The sequence below is a fragment of the Rhinoderma darwinii genome, chromosome 1 (genome assembly GCF_050947455.1).
Source record: "Rhinoderma darwinii isolate aRhiDar2 chromosome 1, aRhiDar2.hap1, whole genome shotgun sequence".
Lineage (NCBI taxonomy): Eukaryota > Metazoa > Chordata > Amphibia > Anura > Rhinodermatidae > Rhinoderma > Rhinoderma darwinii.
In genome coordinates this window covers 355,161,330-355,173,848 of record NC_134687.1, presented here as the reverse complement: position 1 = coordinate 355,173,848, position 12,519 = coordinate 355,161,330, and the positions used below count along the sequence as shown (strand labels likewise).

At 44.9% G+C, this 12,519-nt stretch overlaps 1 protein-coding gene across 1 annotated transcript in view; it reads right to left on the bottom strand.

Moving 5' to 3' along the window:
- Nucleotides 1-12,519, bottom strand: part of FREM1 (FRAS1 related extracellular matrix 1) — a 210,583-nt gene that overhangs the window by 79,693 nt on the left and 118,371 nt on the right. The window contains exons 16-17 of the mRNA XM_075826720.1: nucleotides 7,065-7,317; nucleotides 6,395-6,592 (exon numbers count right to left, since the gene is read on the bottom strand). Coding sequence (XP_075682835.1) covers nucleotides 6,395-6,592; nucleotides 7,065-7,317 — 451 coding nt within the window. The remainder of the gene's footprint in view (nucleotides 1-6,394; nucleotides 6,593-7,064; nucleotides 7,318-12,519) is intronic.

Sequence of the window (12,519 nt, the reverse complement as noted above, 5' to 3'; positions counted from 1 at the left end):
CTTTTTCTAGCCATTTTGAGAGTTTAATCGAACCCACAAATGTAATGCTCCAAATTCTCAACTAGCTCAAAGGAAGGTCAGTTTTATAGCTCCTATAAACAGCAATACTGTTTACAGCGGTGCTAACATAATTGCACAAGGGTTTTCAAGTGTTTTCTAATCATCCATTAGCCTTCTAACACAGTTAGCAAACACAATGTACCATTAGAACACTGGAGTGATGGTTGCTGGAAATGGGCCTCTATACACCTATGTAGATATTGCATTAAAAACCAGACATTTGCAGCTAGAATAGTCATTTAGCACATTAACTGTAAAGGATCTGCCAGGCACAGCTTCGGGGTTAACTCCCAGAACTAATCAGTCAGCACCTGAGAATACATCCCTGAGACTGACTCCTGTTTCCACCATTCAGGCTGGCAGGCTTGGGAGTGGGAGAACCTATCGTAACCTGGCCAGACTCAGCTAGCTCCCGCCCTCGGTCTATTTAAGCCTGCACTTCCTGTCCCTCGGTGCTTGTGATTCTTTCCTTGTGGTTTCCTGGCCCAGCTACAGCTCCTGCTATTTTTGATCCTGCTCCATAGAGACCCTGGCTTACCGACTACTCTTCTGCTTTTCGTTTTGTACCTCGCACACTCCTGGCTTGACTCGGCTCGTTCACCACTCTGGTTGCTCACGGTGTTGCCGTGGGCAACGGCCCCTTTTTCTTGCTTGTGTTCCTTTGTATGTTTGTCATGTTTGTCGTGCACTTACTGAGCGCAGGGACCGCCGACCAGTTGTACCCCGTCACCTAGGGCGGGTCGTTGCAAGTAGGCAGGGACAGAGTGGCGGGTAGATTAGGGCTCACTTGTCCGTCTCCCTACCCCCTGCCATTACATAATCACAAGCCCATACCTAGTCTACCCCTGGTCCCTGACACCACTATGGATCCCCGTGAGACCCTGGCTCAGCAAATGCAGGGTCTCTTCCCTACAGGTCCAGGCCCTGGCTCAGAGGCTCAACCAGCCTGATGCTACCCTGGTAGTTCCCCTCACCGCACCTCTTGAACCCCACCTCAAGTTGCCCGACCAGTTCTCAGGGGACCGGAGGGCTTTTCTCTCCTTTCGGGAGAGTTGTAGGCTTTACTTTCGTTTAAAGCCTCATTCCTCAGGTTCTGAGAGCCAGCGGGTGGGTATAATTATGTCCCGGCTCCAGGAAGGGCCCCAAGAGTGGGCCTTCTCCTTGGCTCCTGACGCCCCTGAACTTTCCTCCATTGATTGTTTCTTTTCTGCTCTCTGACTTATTTATGACGAGACTGACAGGACTGCCTTTGCCGAGAGTCAGCTGGTGACCTTACGTCAGGGTAAGAGACCTGTTGAGGAGTATTGCTCTGACTTTCGGAAGTGGTGCGTAGCTTCTCGGTGGAATGACCCTGCCTTAAGGTGCCAGTTTAGGTTGGGTCTGTCGAATGCCCTGAAAGACCTGCTAGTTAGCTATCCCTCTTCTGACTCCCTAGACCAGGTTATGGCTTTAGCGGTACGACTTGACCGATTTCTCAGGGAACGACAACGTGAAAGTTTATGTGTTTTCTCCTCCGACTCCCCCATGATGCCTCCCGAAGCTCCGTTGCTTCGTTCCTCCCCGAAAGATTCAGAGATACCTATGCATCTCAGGGCCTCCGTGTCCCCCCAACAACGTAGAGAATTCCACGGGAAGAATGGTCTCTGCTTCTACTGTGGGGACGACAAGCATCAAGTGAACAACTGTCCTAAGCGTAAGATTGCAGCCAGAGAACTTCCGCGTCTAAGTGATCATCGGGGAGGTCACTTGGGTGCACAGGTATTTCCCGTAAATATGAAACGTACTAAGATCTTGCTTCCCTTTCAGGTCTCTTTTGGTGGTAGGTCTGCTACCGGCAGTGCCTTCGTGGATTCAGGGTCCTCTACTAATATCATGTCTGTGGAATTTGCTATGTCCCTTGCTATGCCTCTGATTGATTTGCCTAAACCTGTCCCGGTAGTCGGTATCGACTCCACTCCTCTTGCTAATGGTTATTTTACACAGCATACCCCTGTTTTTGAACTCCTTGTTGGCTCCATGCATTTGGAGCAATGCTCTGTACTGTTGATGCAGGGATTATCGTACGATTTGGTTCTAGGTCTTCCCTGGTTGCAGTTGCATAATCCCACGTTTGACTGGAATACTGGGGAGCTAACCAAATGGGGTAATGAATGTTGTACGTCATGTTTTTCTGTTAATTCTATTTCTCCCCCTAAGGAGGCGATTACGCTACCCGAGTTTGTTCAGGACTTCGCTGATGTTTTCTCTAGGGAGGCCTCAGAAGTGTTACCTCCTCATAGAGAATACGATTGCGCTATCGAATTGGTACCAGGAGCTAAGCTTCCTAAGGGTAGGATATTTAATCTTTCTTGTCCCGAACGTGAAGCTATGAGAGTGTATATCCAGGAATACCTGGCCAAGGGTTACATTCGTCCATCTTCTTCTCCGGTAGGTGCTGGCTTCTTCTTCGTGGGGAAGAAGGATGGTGGTCTTAGGCCATGCATTGACTACCGTAGCCTGAATAAGGTCACGGTAAGGAACCAGTATCCCCTTCCTTTGATTCCTGATCTCTTTAATCAGGTTCAGGGGGCCCAATGGTTTTCTAAATTGGATCTACGGGGGGCGTATAACCTTATTCGCATCAAAGAGGGGGATGAGTGGAAGACTGCGTTTAACACGCCCGAAGGCCATTTCGAATACCTCGTCATGCCCTTTGGGTTGTGTAATGCCCCTGCGGTCTTCCAGAATTTCATAAATGAGATTTTGAGAAATTACCTGGGGGTTTTTCTGGTAGTGTACCTTGATGACATACTGGTGTTTTCCAAGGACTGGTCCTCCCACATTGATCATGTCAGGAAGGTGCACCAGGTCCTTCGGGAAAACAAAATGTTTGCCAAAACCGAAAAATGTGTGTTTGAGGTACAGGAGATTCAATTTTTGGGTCAAATCCTCACTCCTCATGAATTCCGCATGGACCCCGCCAAGGTTCAGGCTGTGGCGGAATGGGTCCAACCTGCCTCCCTGAAGGCGTTACACTGTTTTTTGGGGTTCGCTAATTATTACAGGAGATTTATTGCTAACTTCTCGGTCATCGCTAAGCCCCTTACGGACCTCACTCGCAAAGGTGCTGATCTCCTCCACTGGCCTCCTGAGGCTGTCCAGGCTTTTGAGGTCCTTAAGAAGTGCTTTGTCTCGGCCCCGGTGCTGGTTCAGCCCAACCAAATGGAGCCATTTATCGTGGAAGTTGACGCATCTGAGGTGGGAGTGGGGGCTGTCTTGTCCCAGGGTACCAGGTCCCTCACCCATCTCCGCCCCTGTGCCTACTTCTCCACGAAGTTTTCGCCAACTGAAAGTAACTATGATATTGGCAACCGTGAACTCTTAGCCATTAAATGGGCATTTGAAGAGTGGCGCCACTTCCTGGAGGGGGCTAGGCACCAGGTAACGGTCCTTACCGACCACAAGAATCTGGTTTTCCTAGAATCTGCCCGGAGGCTAAACCCGAGACAAGCTCGATGGGCGTTATTTTTTACCAGATTCAATTTTTTGGTTACCTATAGGGCTGGGTCTAAAAATATTAAGGCTGATGCACTGTCGCGTAGCTTCATGGCCAGCCCTCCTTCGGAGGAAGATCCTGCTTGTATTTTGCCTCCAGGTATAATCATTTCCTCGATCGATTCTGATTTAGTCTCTGATATTGCTGCTGATCAAGGTGCAGCTCCCGGGAACCTTCCTGAGAACAAGCTGTTTGTTCCCCTGCAATTCCGGCTAAGGGTACTTAGGGAAAATCATAACTCCGCACTATCTGGCCATCCAGGCATCCTGGGTACCAAACACCTCATTACCAGAAATTATTGGTGGCCTGGGTTGCCTAAAGACGTTAAGGCCTACGTCGCCGCTTGTGAAGTTTGTGCTAGGTCCAAGACTCCCAGGTCCCGACCAGCGGGCTTACTGCGTTCGTTGCCCATTCCCCAGAGACCTTGGACACATATCTCCATGGATTTTATCACCGATTTGCCTCCATCCCAAGGCAAGTCGGTGGTGTGGGTGGTGGTGGACCGCTTCAGTAAGATGTGCCACTTTGTGCCCCTCAAGAAACTACCCAACGCCAAAACGCTGGCTACCTTGTTTGTCAAACACATCCTGCGTCTCCATGGGGTCCCTGTCAATATTGTTTCGGACAGAGGGGTACAATTTGTTTCATTGTTTTGGAGAGCCTTCTGTATGAAGTTGGGGATTGATCTGTCCTTCTCCTCTGCCTTCCATCCTGAAACCAATGGCCAAACGGAGAGGACTAATCAATCTCTAGAACAATACTTAAGGTGTTTTGTCTCTGACTGTCAATTTGATTGGGTCTCTTTCATTCCCCTCGCCGAATTTTCCCTTAATAACCGGGTCAGTAACTCGTCAGGGGTCTCTCCTTTTTTTTGTAATTTTGGGTTTAATCCACGGTTCTCCTCCGTTTCACCTAGTAGTTCCAACAATCCCGAGGTAGAGGTCGTTCATCGGGAACTGTGCACAGTCTGGGCCCAGGTTCAGAAAAACCTAGAGGTGTCCCAGAGCGTACAAAAAACTCAGGCTGATAAAAAACGTTCTGCTAACCCCCTGTTTATGGTCGGGGATCTGGTGTGGTTGTCGTCTAGGAACTTGCGTCTCAAGGTTCCGTCCAAGAAGTTTGCTCCCCAGTTTATTGTGCCGTATAAGGTCATTGAGGTCCTCAATCCTGTCTCCTTCCGGCTGGAGTTACCCCCGTCTTTTCGGATACACGACGTGTTTCATGCCTCCCTCCTCAAACGCTGCTCCCCGTCCTTGGCTCCCTCGAGGAGACCTCCTGTTCCCATCCTCACCCCTGAGGGGGTGGAATTCGAGGTGGCCAGGATTGTGAACAGCAAGATGGTCCAAGGCTCCCTCCAGTACCTGGTCCATTGGAGAGGATACGGGCCTGAGGAGAGGACTTGGGTACCCGCCCGGGATGTTCACGCTGGGGTATTGGTCAGGAGGTTTCACCTGCGTTTCCCCAGTAAGCCAGGTCCACTTAGAAAGGGTCCGGTGGCCCCTCATAAAAGGGGGGGTACTGTAAAGGATCTGCCAGGCACAGCTTCGGGGTTAACTCCCAGAACTAATCAGTCAGCACCTGAGAATACATCCCTGAGACTGACTCCTGCTTCCACCATTCAGGCTGGCAGGCTTAGGAGTGGGAGAACCTATCGTAACCTGGCCAGACTCAGCTAGCTCCCGCCCTCGGTCTATTTAAGCCTGCACTTCCTGTCCCTCGGTGCTTGTGATTCTTTCCTTGTGGTTTCCTGGCCCAGCTACAGCTCCTGCTATTTTTGATCCTGCTCCATACAGACCCTGGCTTACCGACTACTCTTCTGCTTTTCGTTTTGTACCTCGCACACTCCTGGCTTGACTCAGCTCGTTCACCACTCTGGTTGCTCACGGTGTTGCCGTGAGCAACGGCTCCTTTTTCTTGCATGTGTTCCTTTGTATGTTTGTCGTGTTTGTCGTGCACTTACTGAGCGCAGAGACCGCCGCCCAGTTGTACCCCGTCGCCTAGGGCGGGTCATTGCAAGTAGGCAGGGACAGAGTGGCGGGTAGATTAGGGCTCACTTGTCCGTCTCCCTACCCCCTGCCATTACATTAACAATGTATAGAGTGTATTTCTGATTAATTGAATGTTATCTTCATTGAAAAAAAAATTGCTTTTCTTTCAAAAATAAGGAAATTTCTAAGTGACCCTGAACTTTTGAACGGTAGTATATATATATATATATATATATATATATATATATATTCACAGTATGTAAGACCGTATGGACTGAGGTCCCTTTAATTTCTCCTGCACAACGGTGCACTCGACCACAGGGATAAACTGTGAAAGGGCCTGCAGCTCTTATCTAGCACTGCGGCTCCTTTAGGCCCCATGCACACGAACGTATTTTCGCGGCCGCAATTCACCCATAAATCTGCGGGTGAATTGCGGCCCCATTCATTTCAATGGGCCCATGCACACGACAGTGGTTACCACGGTCCGTGCATCGCCCGGGAGCCTGGATCGCAAAAAGATAGGACGGCTCTTATTACGGACGCATTTTGCGGTCCAGGCTCGTTGAAATTAATTCACACGGCAATGTGCATGGCCCGTGATTTGCGGGCGGCCATGGGTGACTCTCCGCAGTCGTCTGAGCCGCAAATCACGGCCCATTCACACCACTACGGTCGTGTGCATGAGGCCTTATTCTGAGGATCGTGGAGGTCCCAGCATTCAGACCCCTGAAGATCAGTAAGTGATATCCTATACTAGAGATATGCAATCACTTTCTATGGTGGTCCATGAATACCGAAGCTCACTTACCTATTGTTATTAATGGTGATTGGTTATCCACAGGAAAAACTGTGATGTTTAGGTCATATACAGGAAAAGAGTCATGATTGGGCACTAGAGGGTTATGAGGTCCATTAAAGCAGCATTTGTTCACATCAGCATCCAGTTCAGCATCCGAAATAACAAGAGTTATAATGTCATAGCAAGGATTCAATCCGATTTCTCCACCTGAAGTAGGAAACATTAGTTATGTTAAAAATAAAAGACCTGAATTTCGCACATATTTTTTTAAGCAGAAATTTATATTCCGATTATTGCAGCGGTGGGGTGACCTACTATTGCAGAATCAGAATATCACCATTTCATGTCTATACATCATTACCGATAATAATTTACAAACGTTATATTATTGCGTCATGTGATTCAAAAGTTGCCCCTTTAGTTGACTAAAACATGGACAGAAGAATTAGCCGTGACATCTGCTCCATACAGGAGAAAGGAAAGAGAAGGAAACAGAGCACGATCAAGCAAACCCCAGGACATGAGTACCCCAGATAGTGTGTCCTATGAGCATTGTGTTTGAGGCCCAGTTTATATAATATATTTATTTTGGAGCTTTGCTTACTTTCTGACCAAATCCCAACCCAGAATAAAAACCTATCTAGACAATAGAGATATTGCTCCCATTTAGAGTTCATACTGGTATGCCTGTAGATCACAGATCGTTCATGAACATCTTTTTGAGAAAACCGGTCAATGGTGACTCCATTCTTCTGGACGATACCCCAGCGAGGTTGGCGTGCAATCATAAACATCAGCTTCATGTCATCACTATCTGCATCAACAGCATAGATATAGTCTGTAGAAAGGACCACTCCATCTCCCTCTCGACAGTATATTGTTGGTAAGAGGTTATCCTTCATAACTGGCGGCTCATCATTGACTGGTAAAACCTGAAATGATTAAATAAAGAGTGGCTGATGTTTCAGGTATTCTATCTAATTTTGGTATTTGCAAAACCATAACTCATAATTACCTCAATTTAAGCATATTATAAATAGTAAATATTTATTGGTCAGAATAGGTCTCTTACAACACACAGGGGGAGTAAATATTCCGTAAATTCTATAGTCAACAGGATTGTGTAGACACACAAGCCAAAGAGTTTTCACTCCCACTTACTGTGTGGTAACAATTTTATAAAACAAAAACCTTTATTAATATCACGAACATGAAGAAATATTGATATATTTAAATATTTAATGTATCTACCACATACAAAACAGATCAATTGTGAGTTAAAAAGTGTCCATGGACTGCCAGCAATTAACAATATTTATATGGTCTTACTAAAAGGGTAATTAGAGATAGATCTTTTGGGGAAATTCCCTATTGTTCATGAATTTCATGAATTACTGAATATCAAATGGAGGTATTCCTCTCAATAATAACATAAACCAAAAATACCATTACTATAATGTATGGATTACTAGTTATTTGATGGAGGCATTCCTCTCAATAGTACCATAAACCAAAAATACCAGTACCATAATCTATGGATTACTAGTTATTTGCTGGAGGTATTCCTCTCAATAGTACCATAAACCAAAAATACCAGTACCATAATCTATGGATTACTAGTTATTTGATGGATGCATTCCTCTCAATAATACTATAAACCAAAAATACCAGTACCATAATCTATGGATTACTAGTTATTTGATGGAGGCATTCCTCCTAGTGTTACCCTAGAACTAGTGCCAATGGACAAACATTTGGATATTGTCCTATAATTATGGAAAATAAAATTGTCACAGGAATTAAGAGGTTTTCTACCAAAAAATGGAGGCATTCCTCCCATTGATATTAATATGAGTGACCAATTACAAGTATTGTCCTATAATTCTAAACTCCAAACTCTTCAGGATAAATTGTCAATACCTAAAGAATGGAGGCATTCCTCTCATTCATTCTGCAGGCTGTGCTGAGCCTTCACTTCTATCTCTGCCCTACATAAGTACCTATAAGTTGTCTGGCTAGTCTATAAGGATTAGTGCATTAAAATTAAATCGCTAATATAGCCTCCCTACGTATTTCACCACCTATATAGTGGCATCTTCAGGAGAGATGTCTGTTTGCATAACACTCGCGGGTACAATGGCGTCTCCTAAAATAACCTTCCCCCCTCCTCGCTACTGCATCCAAAGACGGTCATACGTCCAATCACAGCGGGCATAGCAAACATAATAGAAGTCAAGTAACATCAGCATCACGTCTAGTGAGAGGAAAGAGGTAGAGGGGAGGAGGGATTGGACAGGCTAGCGGCGCATCACTGCTGTGTAAATGACTCATCACTACATAAGTAGGGGAGTGATAACGCCTCCCCTGGATACCAGACGTGTCGCTATGGTACACTCCAAGGATTGAAATAACCCAACAGGAGAGCTCATTGGTTTACGAGACGGCATAGTGAGAAAAACAGGGAGCGTATCTAAACAGAAGTAAACTCCCAATGGTGCCACATCATCAGACACCCTAGAGAATTTAGAACAACAAAGGATAGATATTTGTATTTATATATAGGCTCATTTGAGAATTAGCTACATTTCGTGCAAGAGGTTATTCTTGCAAAACTCTAAAGAAAGCTGATCATGAAGCAAAAAGTAGGGACCGAAATACACTTAGAAACCGAAAACCTTTTGAAGACTTTGAAGTCCCCAAGAAAAAACTGATCAGGTGTATAGGGATGTTTGACAACCAGAATTGGGACATATATGTAATGAGCTTGGTTCTGGTGCTGTATTTATGTAATGTGCTCTGTTTTGGTGTTGTATTTATGTACTTTTATTTTGGGAGTGCGAAATTTTGTACATGTGCCTTTTCCTCTCTCCTAGTATGCATATTTATTGTATGTTACTGCAGCACCCCATATAGATTTCTTTCATACATAGTGGTACACATACGTCCCCATCCTATTTCGTATTTATGTACTGAGCTTGGTTTTTGTGTTATATTTATGTACTGAGCTTTGTTCCGGTGCTGTATTTATGCACTGAGCTTGGTTCTGGTACGGTATTTATGTACTGAGCTTGACCCTGGGGCTGTATTTGTATATTGAGCTTTGTTCTGGTGCTATATTTATGTACTGAGTATGGTTCTGTTGCTGTATTTATGTATGGAGCTTTGTTCTGGTGCTGTATATAAGCACTGAGCTTGATTCTGGCACTATATATATGTATGAGCTTGGTTCTGGAGCTGTAATTATATAGGATATATTTATAACACAAAATTGCAGGGCAGATGGAATTGTTGCAATTCATTGTATATTTAATAAGAATCTGTCAAGTAGTTTTAACCCCTTGAACCGCCACCATGCAGTAATACATGACCTGACAATATTGCCAAACATTCCCCTGTAGGTTTGTTTCAGATACGGAGAGCAATGGAGCGGGGTAAAACCGTAGCGGAGTGTGGCTTGACTGGGGCAGAAGTAACAGGATCATTAATGGGGATTAGTGGGATTTTAGTGGAGGCGTGGAATACGTAATTTTGGCCACTAGATGGGGGTATGGGTATGGCCTGGGATGGGATATATAAAAGAGAGGGAAAAGGGAGTTTACCTCATTCAGATACAGCAAAATCTATCAAATCAACTTTTAAAACAGCGCACGATATATGCTGATTATTCATTAAAAGGTCATGGGGCAGTGCTGCTATCCTGAAGAGTCACACAGTCCTTACTCCAAACCCACCTTTCCATACTTGTGTTGACATCCCCCTGGCTGTTCTATATCACTACCAGTCTCCTCCAACTGTCTTGGATGCGCTATTACCTTGTACTCCATGGGCATGCACCGTTCATTGAGGTGTACTCTGCCCAGCTTCATCGCTGCATTTCACATGCCAGGGGAGTACAAGGCAATGGAGAAGGCTGGTAGCGAAGTAGAACAGTCAGGGGGATGTCAATCAAGATCTCGGGGGTGCAATTTAAATTTTCACCTCAGGCAGCAGAAAAGCTAGAATCGGCTCTGCCAAAATGGATTTACAGACTAGATTTGCTTTATCCAAAAGAACTCAATGAGGGGTTTACTATTACCCCATTTATGTAAAACTATTGGCTTGCAGCTCTGGGGTCGTGGGTTCAAATCCATCCAAGGACAACATCTGCATGCCGTTTATATGTTCTACTCGTGTTTGCATGTATTTCCCCTGGGTATTCAGGTTTCCTCCCACACCCCAAAAGCATACCGATAGGGAATTTAGATTGTGAGCTCCAATGAGGAGCTCTGTACAGCACTGCTGAAATATGTTGGCGCTATATAAGTAACAGAAATAAATGAATAAAGATGGCATTGTTTGTTAGAGTATATATAAAACGGTGGATACGACTCCTATATTTCCAAAAAATGGTGCTAAAATAATGTATTTACCATTAATCTCGCGGTTACTATATATGAATCAATATCCATGATTTGTGTTATTATAGGTAGACTTCAGAAGTAAATGATAGGGAATGTAAGGGATTTAAATAAATTCTGAAATGAGGCTATATATAAATACAAATATAATCATGGTGAAACATGTAGGGAGGCTGTATTAGGGATTGAATTTTAATGCACTAATCCTTATAGACTAGCCAGACAATTTAGGGTATGTTCACACACAAACTCAAAAACGTCTGAAAATACGGAGCGGTTTTCAAGGGAAGCTCCTGATTTTCAGATGCTTTTTAAGCCACTCCAGATTTTCACTGCGTTTTTTACGGCCGTTTTTGGAGCTGTTTTCTATAGAGTTGAAGAAAAACCTGCACTTCTTTTTCACGGCCATTTTTTTACGCGACCGTTTTTCAAAACGGCCACGTAAAAAAACGGCCGTCGGAATAGAACGCCGTTTTTCCCATTGCAATCAATGAGCAGATGTTTAGAGGCGTTCTGCTTCCGATTTTTCAGCCGTTTACAGCCCGAAAAACGGCCAAGAATAGCCCGTGTGAACATACCCTTATGGGTACTTACAGTGAAGGAAATGAGTATTTGATCCCTTGCTGATTTTGTAAGTTTGCCCACTTTCAAAGACATGAACAGTCTAGAATATTTAGGCTAGGTTAATTTTACCAGTGAGAGATAGATTATATAAAAAAAAAAAAAAGAAAATCACATTGTCAAAATTATATATATTTATTTGCATTGTGCACAGAGAAATGAGTATTTGATCCCTTTGGCAAACAAGACTTAATACTTGGTGGCAAAACCCTTGTTGGCAAGCACAGCAGTCAGACATTTTTTGTAGTTGATGATGAGGTTTGCACACATGTTAGATGGAATTTTGGCCCACTCCTCTTTGCAGATCATCTGTAAATCATTAAGATTTCGTGACTGTCGCTTGGCAACTCGGATCTTCAGCTCCCTCCATAAGTTTTTGATGGGATTAAGGTCTGGAGACTGGCTAGGCCACTCCATGATCTTAATGTGCTTCTTTTTGAGCCACTCCTTTGTTGCCTTGGCTGTATGTTTCAGGTCATTGTCGTGCTGGAAGACCCAGCCACGAGCCATATTTAATGTCCTGGTGGAGGGAAGGAGGTTGTCACTCAGGATTTGACGGTACATGGCTCCATCCATTCTCACATTGATGCGGTGAAGTAGTCCTGTGCCCTTAGCAGAGAAACACCCCCAAAACATAATGTTTGCACCTCCATGCTTGACAGTGGGGACGGTGTTCTTTGGGTCATAGGCAGCATTTCTCTTCCTCCAAAAATGGCGAGTTGAGTTAATGCCAAAGAGCTCAATTTTAGTCTCATCTGACCACAGCACCTTCTCCCAATCACTCTCAGAATCATCCAGATGTTCATTTGCAAACTTCAGACGGGCCTGTACATGTGCCTTCTTGAGCATGGGGACCTTGCGGGCACTGCAGGATTTGAATCCATTACGGCGTAATGTGTTACCAATGGTTTTCTTGGTGACTGTGGTCCCAGCTGCCTTGAGATCATTAACAAGTTCCCCCCGTGTAGTTTTCGGCTGAGCTCTCACCTTCCTCAGGATCAAGGATACCCCACGAGGTGAGATTTTGCATGGAGCCCCAGATCGATGTCGATTGACAGTCATTTTGTATGTCTTCCATTTTCTTACTATTGCACCAACAGTTGTCTCCTTCTCACC